The following is a 14664-nucleotide window of genomic DNA, read 5'->3' as shown; positions in this document are numbered from 1 at the left end:
CCCTCCATCTCATTTGAGCTTAAGTTAGATAGAGAAGGGCAGAAAAAAGTTACAAACTGTGGTGAATGTTGCCCCACTTTGGGATGCACTGTCTCCCATTTTGTGGTCATGCATGAAGTGGGTGTGTGATGAGCTGCTTTGGTCAGCATGGTGAATTTGGGGTCTCATTATGCAGCCTAGGCAGAAGTGGGACCTTGGGGACTCAGCCGTGCACACGCCCTGTGAGTGAGCTGCCTGACGGCTCCCTGTTGCTGCCTCTTGCAGATGTGGCGATGAGCTGGTGGAGATCAACGACTCCCCCGTTCACTGCATGACGCTCAACGAAGTCTACACCATCCTGAGTCACTGTAACCCAGGTCCCATCCCCATCATGGTTAGCCGCCATCCAGACCCACAGGTGACTCCCCCTGGACATCCTCTCCCTCCCAGGCCCACTCTCGCAGGACTCCCATGGGAACAAGAAGTGACTGAACATGTAGACGTTGTTAACTGAGTTCGAACCAAGTGTCTGTAGTAACAGGTTTCTGCAGCAGAAGTCCTATGACAAGCTCCTAGACACTGAGGCACTTGGCATTAGCTCAGGAGGTTCTCATCGCTGAGTTACAGGCCCTAGGGCAGGAAAACATAGACCCAGAGTTTCTGTTAACAGATAGAAGAGATTCACTCATCCATGCATCCAGCGGGTCCCCACTATGTGACTCTCTGGAGCTGGACACTGGGCACACAGGGAGAAGTGAGTGAGCTCATAGCACGCAGTCCTGCCCCCCAGATCCTTACATTCCCACGAGACTGGCAGAGAAATCATTGCAATACAGCATAGTCAGTACTATGAGAACACAGGCATACAGAAGGGAAGGTTAGATAAAAGCAAGTTAGTTTTCTCCAGGCAAAGACTTTGTGGAAGGTCATTCCAGGCAGCAGGGACACAGAGTTAGGTTGCAGAGTCATGAAGGCACCTGCCGTGGAAGGAGGGAGGGGTAGGTTCTCGGGACTGGGGTGCAGAGATGAGAGCAGAGGGTTGAGAATGGAGTTTGGTGAGGCACTGGGGTCACATGCCAAGGGCTTTCCACAGGATGCTAAGTGTTTGCATTCTGTGGGTGGTGACGAGCTAGGGGAGTCTGAAGCTCTAGCTGTAACATGTTTAGAATTTTCTTTTTACCCTTTGATTGCTCTGCAGAGGACAGGATGGAGTAGGTGGAGTTGGAGTTTTTTGTAGGAAGGAAACAGATGATGAGGCCTGAATTAAACAGCAGTTGTGGGAGAAGAATAGAGCAGAAGGGGCAGCAGGAGGCAACTTGGGAAGAATCAACAAAATCTGTTGGTTGGGGACTTCCCTGACAGTCCAATGGTTAAGACCACACTTTCAATGCAGGGGGTGCAGTTTCAATCCCTGGTAGGGGAACTAAGATCCCACATGCCTTACGGCATGGCCAAAAAATAAACAAATAAATGAAATAGACAAGCAACAAGGATTTTAAAAATCGTCTTCAATTCTAAGATGTTAGAAAATAAAAAAAGAGAGAGAGAGAGATGTATTGGCTGATTAGGTTTGGGATAAAAGAAAGGGGAGCCTAGGAGGACTGGAGTATTTTTAGATTGGAAGATGGAGCGAAGGGAACACCACAGCCAGAACAGAAAACTGGAGAAGGGAGTGGACTTGGGAGGAAGGAGAATCGTTGAGGCAGTCCAAGCTCGAGTTGTAAAAGAATTTCCAGACACAGAGCATTTCAGAAGGGAGTGAGTTTATTAAGAACAAAGAGCAGAGATAATGTGGGCAATTCGAGCACAGCAGGCCAACCTCCAGGCAGACCTGGCAGACCAGGGAGAGCCTACAGTTTCCATGGGTTAATAGCTAATTTTTACAGCCTCAAGACAAAGAAAATTCCCACTGGATGGTTGGTATTAGGTGATTGGTTGGGGTGCTATTGGATATTTACTGGAGTTGGCATCTTTGCCTAATTGGGAGTCAGGAAGCTTGTTAGTGATGATCAGGAGGCTCTTGGCAAAGCCAAAGGGGCTCAGTCAGCTTCAGAGGTGACCTTGGTTCTGGGCTCCACTTCTGAGGAGGCCTAACACCTGTGACCTTGGGGCAGAACTCAACAAGAATGATCTCAGTTGGGGACTGGTGAGATGGAGGCACTGGCGGGTGTTTAGTTAGACAGGCCAGCAGGCAGTTACCTTTAAGGCTGATAATGGCTGGCTTTAGAAGGCAGAGGATCTAGAGATCAAATTGCCAACATCCATTGGATCATCAAAAAAGCAAGATAATTCCAGAAGAACTTCTACTTCTGCTTTATTGACTATGACAAAGTCTTTAACTGTGTGGATAACAGCACACTGTGGAAAATTCTTAAAGAGGTGGGAATACCAGACCACCTTACCCGCCTCCTGAGAAATCTGTATGCAGGTCAAGACGCAACAGTTAGAACCAGATATGGAGCAATGCACTGGTTCCAAATTGGGAAGGAGTATGTCAAGCAGTATTGTCACCCTGCCTACTTAACTTCTATGCAGAGTATATCATTTGAAATGCTGGGCTGGATGAAGCACAAGCTAGAATCAAGATTGCTGGGAGAAATATCAATAACCTCAGATATGCAGATCACACTGCCCTTTTCGCAGAAAGCAAAGAGGAACTAAAGAGATTCTTGATGAAAGTGAAAGGGGAGAGTGAAAAAGTTGGCTTAAAACTCAACATTCAAAAAACGAAGATCATGGCATCCAGTCTCATCACTTCATGGCAAATAGATGGAGAGACAGTGGAAACAGTGAGAAACTTTATTTTCTTGGGCTCCAAAATCACTGCAGTTGGTGACTCCAGCCATGAAATTAAAAGATGCTTGCTCCTTGGAAGAAAAGCTATGACCAACCTAAATAGCATGTTAAAAAGCAGAGACATTACTTTGCCAACAAAGTTCTATCTAGTCAAGGCTATGGTTTTTCCAGTGGTCATGTATGGATGTGAGAGTTGGACTATAAAGAAAGCTGAGTGCTGAAGAATTCATGCTTTTGAATTGTGGTGCTGGAGAAGACTCTTGAGAGTCCCTTGGACTGCAAAGAGATAAAACCAGTCAATCCTAAAGGAAATCAGTCCTGAATATTCATTAGAAGGACTGATGTTGAAGCTGAAGCTCCAATACTTTGTCCATATGATGGAAAGAACTGACTCACTGGAAAAGACCCCTATGCTGGAAACGATTGAAGGCAGGAGGAGAAGGGGATGACAGAGGATGACATGACTGACTCCCAGCAGAAATAGGATAGAGAAGGGGATGGTGGGTAAGATCCACACAGGCCTGTGTGGCAGGGTTCAAACACAGCCCTGCTTAGTTAGTGAGCACTGACAGTAAGCATTCTGGAGGAAATATTTATGTATTATTTGGCTGCTGCTGCTGCTAAGTCGCTTCAGTCATGTCCTACTCTGTGCAACCCCATGGACGGTAGTCCACCAGGCTCCCCCGTCCCTGTGATTCTCCAGGCAAGAATACTGGAGTGGGTTGCTGTTTCCTTCTCCAATGCATGAAAGTGAAAACTGAAAGTGAAGTCGCTCAGTCGTCTCCAACCCTTAGCAACCCCATGGCTGCACCCGGTCTTAATTGCTGCATGCAGGATCTTCTATCTTTGTTTCGGCAGGCAGACTCTTAGTTGTGAGTGGAATCTAGTTCTCCAATGAGGGATGGAACCTTGCAGTGGGAACACAGAGTCTTAGCCCCTGGACCATCAGGGAAGTCCCCAGTCTTAGCCATTTTGAAGCATGGAGTTCAGTGGCGTGATGGATATTCACATTGTTTTGCAGCCATGACCATCAGCCATTCCCAGGACTCTTCATCTTGCCAAAGTGACACTCTCTACCTCTTAAACAGCCCTCATTCTCCCCTCTGGAGATGACTCTTCTACTTACTTTCTGTCTCCCACTGTGTCCCAGAGTTCCCACTGTTTGCTCTCTGATTTTGACAGCTCTGCATACCTCATCTAAGTGGTGTCATATGTGACTAGGCTCTTTCACTGAGCATGGTGTCCATTAGGCTCACCTGTGCTATGGACTATGTCAGCATTTCCTTCCTTTTGAAGGCTGAATAAGATTCCATTGTTTATGTAGAGGCCATATTTTGCATGCCCCTTCATTTGTTGATGGACACTTGAGTGGCTTCCACCTTTTGGCTATTGTGAATCCTGTTGCTATGAACCTGGGTGTGCAAATATCTGTTTGAGTCCCTGCTTTCCATTCTATGTGGGTAATATACAGGAGTAGAATTGCTGGACCATATGGTAATTCTATTTTTAATTTTTTGAGGAACCGCTATACTGTTTTCCATCTTGGCTGTCTCATTTTACATTCACACCAGCAATGCACAAGTGTTTCAATTTCTCCATATCCTTATTAACACTTGTCACTTTTCGGGATGGGGGAGCCTGGTGGGCTGCCGTCTATGGGGTCGCACAGAGTCAGACACGACTGAAGCAACTTAGCAGCAGCAGCACTTTTCTGTTTATTTATTTATTTTAATGACCTAATTTTTAGTTTTGGCTGCACTGGGTCTTTGTTGCTGTTCAACAGCTACTCTCTAGTTGTAGTGCACAGGCTTCTCTTATTGCAGAGGATGGGCTCTAAGGTGTGCGGGCTTCAGCAGTTGTGGCCCATGGGCTTAGTTGCCCTGAGGCAGTTGGGACCATCCCAGACCAGGGAGTGAACCTGTGTCCCCTGAATTGGCAGGCTGATTCCTAACCACTGGACCACCTACCCATCGTCATGGGTGTGAAGTGATATCTCATTGTGTTTTGGGGTTTTTTTTTTTAAGATTTTTTTTAATATGGACCATTTTTTAAATCTTTATTGAATTTGTTACACTACTGCTTCCATTTTTTGTTTTGGTTTTTGGCCTCGAGGCATGTGGGATCTTAGCTCCCGGACCAGGGATAGCACCTCTACCCCTGCTTTTAAGTCCTAACCACTGGACCACCAGGGAAGTTATCTCTTGGTTTTGATCTGCATTTCCTTAAAGATTACTAACGTTGAACATCTTTTCACATGCTTCATGGCCATTTGTCTGTCTTTTTTGGAAAACATCTATTCAAATCCTATGCCCATTTTTACTTGGATGCTTTGATTGTTCTTGCTGTTGAGTTGTAGGGATCTGATTTGCCTAAGTCTTCTCCCATTCTGTGAGTCCCATTTCACTCTACTGATTTTGCCCTTTGTTGATTGATACAGGGAATATTTTCATTTTGATGTTATCTGATTTGTCTCTTTTTCTTCTTATCTTTTTTCTTTTTCGTCATCCGCTTGTATCTATATTTTCTGTCCCATATATTTCATAGTTCTTTGATATGCAGAATATTTTCATTTTGAGATTGTCCAATTTATCTCCTTTTGTTGCTTGTGCTTTTGGTGTCCAAGAAGTTCTTTTTAAAAACCCTCTGATTTTACTGTGAAGTAGGTTCTTGTTGTCACTGTTTTGCAGGAAAAAAAAATTGAGGGTTAGAAGCTTAAGTTCCTTGTGTGAGTGTGTGGTTAGAAAATGAGGGGACTGGGACATGCACATGAGTCTGTTTGCTCCAGAACTCATATTTTTAACTATTACTCAAATGTGATTAATTACCTGTGGCAATAAGATGGCTAGGGTTCCAGTTATGACATCATTGTTGTTGGTAATAAAGGCAATGATGATGTCATGGCAGTGTTAAGTGTGGAAGAACTGCCCAGAGGTAAACTCTAAAATGGTAACTCTGCCCAGTTTGGCAGCAAGTAGTGGAGAAGGTTAGGGAGTTCAGAGGGGCCACCTTGAGAATCCCTTTATTGATAGAGTTTGGACTTTGTCCATAAGATACTAGGGAACCAGTGATGCCCAGGGTGTTTCTAGGAATGTCAACTGTTTGTAGAGTGGGTGTGAATGAAAGACAGCAAAATCCAGGGGCCCAGCTAGGGAACTGGTACAGGACTCAGAACCTGATGCAGAAGTTCCCACTATTTGCTTGAGGAGGTGATGTAAATTTTCCAGGTCTCTGAACAGCAGCTCAAAGAAGCTGTGGCCCAGGCTGTGGAGAACGTCAAGTTTGGAAAGGAGCGGCACCAGTGGAGTCTAGAAGGTAAGGAGACAGTGAACTTGCATTTGCAGCATCTTTGTCTTCTTAGAAAGCTTTGAGTCTAGCCACCACCTCACTCTCTACCCCAGGAACATAGTAGTCATCCCAGATGAGCCTGGTTCATAGACAAGGATTGAAAGCTAGCAGTCCACCAGCTAAATTGGGGTCACATTTTGCTTTGTTTCAGAGGCACGAGAGTTTAAAATCGTCTGAATTTGAATTGTTTTAAATCCACAAACTTTCTCTAGTTCTTTACAGTTCTCACCATTCCCTGTTACCTTATTTTACCAGGTTGCCTGTCTCACCTCTGTCCCTCTAGTCCATGATAATAGGTTCCTTATAAAGAATAATATCTATTAATAAAGTTTCTGACATGTATTGAGTTCTAATCGTGTTAGACATGCTATTTAATACACTATTTCCCTGAATCTTCCCATATAATTTTTATGCATATTTTTGGGAAAATGTGGGGTCCTGAGAGGCTCCCTTACCCCAGATCAGCCATGGAGTACACAGATGATCTGGGATGGGAACCAGGCTGGCCAACTCCAACGTACAGCTGGTGGGCATTGGCCAAGTCTTTGTGGAATGTCCATATTATAGAATAATGTGCAGGCTTTAGTACTGATATTCACAAGGATGTTACACAGTCTGGAAAGTGTCCAGACAAAAGAACAGGACCCAGAATTTTATTTCAGTGGTGTTCTTCCATTTCCACCCACTCAACATTCATCTATGTTCAAGGGAGGAGGACAGAGAAAAAAAGTTTGACAGCGGTTATCTCTGATAGGCTGAGGGTGAATTTTTGCTTTCATTTCTCCCTTTTTGCAGCTGACTTTAAACAAAGATGCATTTTTATTTTAAAATCAGTAAAAAGCTAAAAAAAAAGCTTTTTCTCTAAAGATGATTTGAATTATGAGCTTGATTGGCCTTGATTCTGTACTGAAGTCTGGGATGCTCGCCTGTGGGGCTCGCCTGTTGCTCCTGGACTTGCAGAATGTGCTCACATTTGAGCGAGAGCCTGGGCCTCGGTCTGCTCCCACTCTTCTGATCTGTGGTGCTAGGGAAGGGGCATCTTCTACTACTAGAGACAAAGAAGGGTCAGTGGAGGGTGTGTGGTTGGCCCTATGCTCAGAACATGACGGGGTTTTGGAAGGGAGCTCAGAACCAGGAGGAAGGGCTGCATAGGAAGAGAAAAGGAAGAGGAGAGTCTGGTTAAGGCACAGTGGTTTTCTGGCCTTGCTTCATCCTCATTTTTGGAAAGAAAGGTAACCTCTTGGTTATTGTTGTTCAGTCACTAAGTCATGTCCAACTCTTTGCCACCCCAAGGACTATAACCCACGAAGCTCCTCTGCCCATGGGATTTCCCAGGCAGGAATAGTGGAGTGTATTGCCATTTCCTCCTCCAGGGGAATCTTCCCAAACCAGGGGTTGAACCTGAGTCTCCTGCATTGGCAGGCGGGTTTTTTACCACTGAGCCACTATGAAAGCCCTGACCTCTTGGTACAATTCTCAAAGCGCCTTCACAGACATTTTCTCTCTTTGATTTTGAACCCCAAAATGTCCCATGACCCTGAAATGAGTATCTCCGTTTTACAGATAGGAAACAGAGGGTGGAAGTTTGGGTTCCCCCAAAGGCCAGCAGGCTTTGAAATGGGGCATGGTAAGAATGTTGATTCAGAAGCATCTGGAGGCTCCACACCTATAGGAGCAAGGGGGGGTTCTCAGGGCTGAGCAGAGGGGCCAGTTGAGCAGAGATGATACCGGACTGCCCCTACCAGACCACTTCCACCCAGCCATGGAGCTCACATGGCCCACTGGAGGTGTCCTGTGTGCAGAATTGGCTGGGTCTTTCTAGCCCCGTCTCCATCAGGCATTGGAGGTGGGCTGCCTTTCGGGCGAGGTGGTCCCTGAAGGGGCTGACAGCCAGGACATCAAGCCCTTCCTTGAAGGGCAACCTTGGGGATGCATCTCCGTCTCTACGCCTAGACCCCTAGAGACTCAGAAAATTTGAATGATTTTCCCAGCCTGATGTCACTGGTGCTGGACACCAGACCCAAGATTTCTGAGCTTCACTCCAAAGTGACTTCTGGGGAGAAGCAGACAGCCTGGGCAAGCAGTGTACCCCTGGCAGTAGTCCTGAGCCAGACCAGGGATGGAGTTTCATTTGTGCTTCCAATGCAGGTGTCAAAAGGCTGGAGAGCAGCTGGCACGGGCGGCCCACCTTGGAAAAGGAGCGGGACAAGAACTCTGCACCCCCGCATCGCCGGGCGCAGAAGGTCATGATCCGTTCCAGCAGCGACAGCAGCTACATGTCAGGATCTCCCGGGGGCAGTCCCAGCAGCAGTGGAGAGCAGCCACCCTCTGATCTGGAAGTCAGTGTGCACAACCCCAGCCTGCCCCTGGGGCGGGAACCAGGGGTGCCTCCTGGGGCCTCATCCAGGCACCCCCAGGAGAACCTGCCCCTCCCTGCAAGCCAGGGCAGCCACCCACCACTGAGACTCAAGAAATCCTTTGAGATTTTGGTGAGAAAGCCTACATCCTCCAAGCCCAAGCCTCCACCCAGAAAATACTTTAAAAGTGACAGTGACCCTCAGAAGAGTATGGAAGAGACAAAGGACTCCCTGTGCCCTTCTGGACACACCTTGCCCACCTGTGGCCAGGTAAGAGAGGGTTGAGCATTCTCTTGTGCCAAGCAGTGTTGAACTGGGGCATTAGTAGAGTGTTAGCCGAGGGCAAGGAAGGGTTTCTCCTCCATCAGAGAGAAGGGGCTGGGCTCAAGCTTAAGGCTAACTTCAGAGAGAGAGCTTTGCAGCTTGGCAGACCTCAGTTGAAGCCCCAATCTCCCTGAATGACTTCTGCGTTGCCATCCATGACACACTGGAATGCAAGGCTGCTCTCACAGGTCTCTAAGCCTCAGTTTCCTTATCTGTTAATTGGGTCTAAGTTTATTTTAAATTTTATTTTATTTTATCTTTACAAGCATTAGGATTTTTTAAAGTTATTTATTTATTTTTGGTAGCACTAGGTCTTCATTGCTGCACAGGCTTTTTTCTAGTTGCGAGTGAGCAGGGGCTACTCTCTAATTGTGGTGCATGAGCTTCTCATTGCAATAGCGGCATGGGCTCTAGGGCGTGTGGGCTCAGCAGTTGAGCCTCCTGGGCTCTAGAGCACAGGGTCAGGAATTGTGGTATGTGGGCTTAGTTGCTCTGCGGCATGTGAAATCTTCCCAGATCAAGGATCGAACCCAAATCTCCTGCATTAGCAGGCGGATTCTTTACCACTGAGCCACCGGGGAAACCCCAGGATTATTTATTTATGTGGACCATTAAAAAAGTCTTTATTGAATTTGTTACAATATTGCTTTTTAAGCCATAAGGCATGCGGGATCTTAGCCCCCTGACCAGGAATCGAACCCATACACCCTGCATTGGAAGGCAAAGTGTTAACCATTGCACTGCCAGGGAAGTCCCTGGGGCTGAATCTAGAGGCTCCCTCCATGGGCTAAGGTGAGGATTCAAAGGAACCAGCCGAGCGGATGCCTAACAGGCTCTCAGGCGTATGGTGTTCATGCTACAGCAGTTTGTCCCTCACACCCCTGCAGACCTCCGTTTCCTTTCTCTGCAGCTCCATCCCCCTCCCTCCCTTTCATGCAAAGAGAAAGCCGAGGGACTTGCTCAAGTTCACATCGCCTGTGGGTCACTATAATGATAACATTAGGCTTTGCTGTCTTTCACTTCTTCTTCAGCAGAGTTCACAGGGTAGGTAGAACTGGGGCCTCTGGTAATCCCCTTGAATAGTCCGCGATAAGGGTTGGGAAGCTTCAGGAGGAGCAAGAAACCCCAGAGAGGAAGGTGTTGAGTAGGAGGAGTGAGAGAGCAGAGGAGGGAGAGGAAGCCAGGTTACTGAAGAGGAAGTACCATCTTGCAGAGAGCTGGCAGGATGTGGGCTCATTAGCAATTCGTGGTGGAGTTGCCGAGGGGGCTTTGTTCCCCTGCTCCTATTTTTTTTCTTTCCAAGCAAATGAATATTTTATTAACATGGTATAAAAGAATTTTAAACACATGATAGGGTTTTGACCTCAAATACTTGTGAGGTCTGCTACTGAAATGAACTTACAGCTAGACAGCTTATGAATCTTGAAGCTACCTAGTCTCTGTCCAGTTAAGGGTTCAGAACAGACACCCTCACCTTGTGCACCCCCATTTTAAGCAAACATTTCATTTTCCTTTGAGCCTAAGACCTGTGAGTCCCAGAGGGCAAATTAGGAACAGAGAAGCTGGGAAGCCAGGCTATCTACTTTGTTCCTGGAGACCCAGAGGGGGTCTGTGGGGGTCACAGGGGCTGTCCTGGTGATGCTCTTGTGCCCTCTGGCCGGGTTGGACCAGATATGGGGAGGGAGTCTCCCCAAGAGAGGCTGCTGCAGGAGAAGGCAGACAGGGACTCTGCTGCAGGCAGAAGTCCCCTGTCTTTGCCACCCTGGCTGCTCTTCAGCATTTGTCGCTCCTGCCTGCACCCTCCCCGCTTCCACAGCTGCAATTCTCTGTCCTTCTGCTTTGTCCCACGTGGCCCACAGACCCTTCCACAGCCTTTTACAGAAGCACAGTCAGGACCATATTATTTTCCTGGGTGTTGGGGGTGCAGAGAAGGGACGACAGCACCATAAAAACAGGAGCTGTTTGCTGCATGTCATTCTTCTTAAAATATCCTCCACCATGTCTGGGGATTTCTCACTGGGTGTTTTTCTCTTTGGCCCCAGTGTATAATATCTCTCCATTCTTTCCTCCCTTCCTCCCTCCAGCCCCTCCTCCTTCTCCTTTTTCTCTGTCTGTCTCTCTGTCCTCCACCCTCCACCTCCTCCAGTCTTTCCTCTCCAGGGTCCCATGACCTTTCTCAAGCTTTTATGATAACCCCAAAGTCTTTTTCACCTACTGTAACTCAAGGGGACTTCCACAACCAAAATGACCTTCAGGATATTTCTTTCAACAGAGGACCAGTTCTCTCCCTTCTAGAAAATCAGCTTCAATGATCACTTTTGGTTAAAAATCACTTTCTCCCCTAAGTCATCTCCTCCTGTCTTCTTTCCCTTCTCTCTCCATCATTCACTACCAAGCACTATGCCAGGAAAAACTATTTACAGCAAAAGTCAAATGAAATCAATCTTACTTCTGGAGCTAATTGAAAAAAAAAATCTCCCATGAAGAGGGTGCAGTATCAGGTGTGTTGATGAAAAGACAAAACACATCTGAGTCTGTTCCAACATGCAAAGTTGCTTTCACCACTGTGGTTGGTACCCAGAGCATCAGCCTATGAAAGTGTCAACCATTCACGGATATAGACAGGGTGCTGAGTTCCCTGGGTGCAGTTAAATTTCAGACACGTCATTTTTTTTTCCCTGCTGATGAGTGGCTTAGATACCATCAGTCTGATATTTTAAGCTTCTAATTTCATAACCAAGCCTTGCTTTCATGAAGGACTAGTTCAAGAGACACAATGATTCCTTTGGGTTGGTTGGTCTCTTGGTGTTTCCAAAGTGCTACCATAGAACTTGGTTCTAAATAGGGAACTCTGGGCTGGGACAATGCTTGGTGAACACATTTCTAACTTGTATAGAATTATACTTCCTAAAGAATGTTTATTGACAAAGTAGATATAAATCTCAGGCCACAAATGTTTTCAGTTTCTCTTTTAGTCCCACATGGTGCATTTATTCCTCCTTCTTTCCTTCCTTTTGGAAGGGAGCTCACAGCCTTGTCTAATAGCCAGCCCATTATTCCACCTGACCCTGGAAATAGCAGAAAAGACATATCATCAACTGCAGTATGGCAGAGTATTTCCCCTGCAGAAAAATTTTGGCAGCATCTTTCTTTAAATTATATATTTATTTTATTTTGTGGCTGTTTTGGGTCTATCTAGTTGCAGCGAGTGGGCTTCTCATTGCAGCGGCTTCTCTTGTTGCAGAGCATGGGCTCTAGGGCACTCTGGCTTCAGTAGTTGGGGCACATGGGCTTAGTTGCCCTGAGGCATAGGGGATTTTTTCAGACCAGGGATCAAACTCATGTCCCCTGCATTGGCAGGTGGATTCTTAACCACTGGACCACCAGAGAAGCCCTATACAGCATCATTTTTATATTGGCCTTCTTTTCTTTCTGGGTTGCTGGTCTGCTTTTTCCTTCTACCATGGATGTTTATCTCTCTGGAACACTTTTCCTTGGCTTCTCTGCCTGGAAAGTTCTTACCCTTTGTTCAAGAGCCAGACAAGAAGCACTTCTCCTGGGAAGCTTTCTGCCCTACTCTGGGACAGAACTGGTGCTGGTCCCTGACTCTGGGCCCTGGCAACATATCTTTCATGCTGTATGAAAACCCAAACTCTACTCAAGCATTAGAGAGTGACTTGGTGCTTGGTCCAGCTCGTCCCTGAACTGGTTTGTGAAGCAGCCTGAGGCCATATCCATGCTTAATGGGAAAACCATCCTGCCCTAGACTGATCAGGTCACCCTGGGGGCAGCAGAGGGGAGCAATGGCACAGTTCCAGAGTTTCTGTCATCCTTCACAATATCCTTTCTAAATAGCTGAATGTTGTTGTCTAGTCGCTCAGTCATGTCCAGGTCTCTGTGACCTCATGGACTGTATCCTGCTAGGCTCCTCTGTCCATGGGATTCTCCAGGCAAGAGTACTAGAGTGGGTAGCCATTTCCTTCTCCAGAGGATATTCCTGACCCAGGGATCAAACCCAGGTCTCCTGCGTTGGAAGATGGATTTTTTTTTTTTTTTTTACCACTTGCCATCAAAGGAAGACCATAAGTAACTGAATAATGAATCACAATGTAGAAAGCAACAGATCCAAGTTTTCCTTTAAGAGGTCTAACTTTAACTTAGTGAAGACTCGGGAGGCAGATCTTTGCCTCATTGTCTCCCCCCCGGGAGGAGGAGGAGTTTGGCCAGATGTAGTGGTACACGAAGCAGTGCCAGCCCTATTTCCCACCCCCAGACCTCTTCTCCCTGTCACAGGGGCCCCAGGATCTTCACATGTGTCAGGTGGATGAGCCCTTGTCCTGGATGCCAGCTCATGTGTCCAGGAAGCAGAGGGATGCTCTGGGCCTCCAGGAGGTGCCAGCTCCCTGGTCACCCATGCAGACAGCGCCATGGAGGAAAGGACCCTCTTGACCACCAGGGCTGCTATTGGACTTCTCATTAAAGCCGCTTGATGTCTTCCCCCCAGTCCCAATCAGAGGGCTCCTTGCTTTCTCACAGCTGGAGGCTACCGTTTTGACACAGTCTCACTTCCTGTTTACACCACAGGAAGCCAGAGACCTGCTGCCACCGCCGCCTCCACAGGAAGACACAGCGGGGAGAACCCCTCACACCGCTGCTGGCCACCCAGGACCTGTTGTCAGGCCACACACGACATCCCTCTCAGAGGGCCAGCCAGGGAGGAGGGCAGCCAGCCCAGGTAGGTCTTCATCTGCCAGGAGGAGGGACCTTCTGGGTCAAGGTCCAACACTAGGGGAAGACTGGAGCGTTAGAGCATCCTGCATGGCTGGACAGCTGGACCTGGGCTGGTAAGCAGTCAGGGTGGGAACCTCTTGGCTGGAATAGTGATGCTGTGATGCGGGGGGTGGGGGGATGCACAGTGGTGATGGGAGGAATGCGGGCCAATCCAGAGAGTCAGCTGGAGAAGGGAGCCCTTGGGAAAGGTCCCAGACACACCTACCCAACCATAGCGAGCGGCCACTGCCTCCGGGGTGACAGCCTTCTAGAAAGCTTCTTCCAGCATTTCCAAGTCTGGAGATGCAGGTCAGAGAGGCATGAGTGAATAGCAGGTTGCTGGTGGTCACCGCCCTCATGCGGGGGATGGCTGGGGTGCGCCCCCATGGTGCCCCTGAAAGTGCTGAGATGTGAGCTGAATATTAAAGCTTTGATGACAGAGGAGATGGGATTTCGGGTCAGGGAGACCAGGGTGGAAAACCTGGCTCTGTCCTTCACCAGTGTGATTTGGGGCAACTCAACTTTTTTTTGTGTGAGCCTCAGTTCTCTCATCAGCAAGTGGAAAATCACATAGAACCCCAAAGGGTGATTCAATTCAGTAAGCGAGTATTGAATGCTGCCTTCAAGAGTCCCTGTACTGGCTTCTGGGGAAGAAGCGAGGCAGGGGAAGAGACAGACACTGGGAGAGAGACACACACAGAGAAAGAGAGAGAGATGAGAATGAATGTGAAGGAGAATGAGAGAAAGAAGACAGACCAGTCCATCAAGGAGCTCCCAATAGTGGTAGTGGCAGAACTGGCTACACACTTACATATTTATTGCTCAACCTGTTTGAGTAGCACTACATGCAAATGGCCACCCACTCCAGTATTCTTGACTGGGGAACTCCATGGACATAGGAGCTTGGTGGGCTACAGTCCATGGCGTTTGCAAAAGAGTCCAGTGCGACTCAGCAACTAAATAACAATAACCACGTGCAAAGCACACAGAAGGCTCTTGGAGGTCCAGGAATGCTGTGAATGGAAATACCTGGCACACCTCACCCGGAGCAGGGGCCCTACTACTGGAGGCTCCTCTTCACCCCTTAGTCACC

General features: G+C 47.6%; 1 protein-coding gene across 7 annotated transcripts in view; it reads left to right on the top strand.

Annotated features, from left to right (window-relative positions):
- IL16 (interleukin 16) overlaps positions 1-14664 on the top strand; it is a 123392-nt gene that overhangs the window by 93609 nt on the left and 15119 nt on the right. For 5 of the 7 annotated variants that reach the window (XM_044933383.2, XM_025271286.3, XM_025271288.3 and 2 more), the window contains 4 exons: positions 265-397; positions 6000-6087; positions 8269-8747; positions 13386-13536. In XM_044933383.2, the coding sequence (XP_044789318.2) occupies positions 265-397; positions 6000-6087; positions 8269-8747; positions 13386-13536 (851 nt within the window). Of the gene's footprint in view, positions 1-264; positions 398-5999; positions 6088-8268; positions 8748-13385; positions 13646-14664 lie in introns of those variants that run through there. The other 2 variants (XM_025271289.3, XM_006075385.4) reach the window with 2 other exon arrangements.

Source organism: Bubalus bubalis, chromosome 20 (genome assembly GCF_019923935.1).
Source record: "Bubalus bubalis isolate 160015118507 breed Murrah chromosome 20, NDDB_SH_1, whole genome shotgun sequence".
Classification (NCBI taxonomy): Eukaryota; Metazoa; Chordata; class Mammalia; order Artiodactyla; family Bovidae; genus Bubalus; species Bubalus bubalis.
This window is presented reverse-complemented; position numbering and strand designations above follow the sequence as displayed.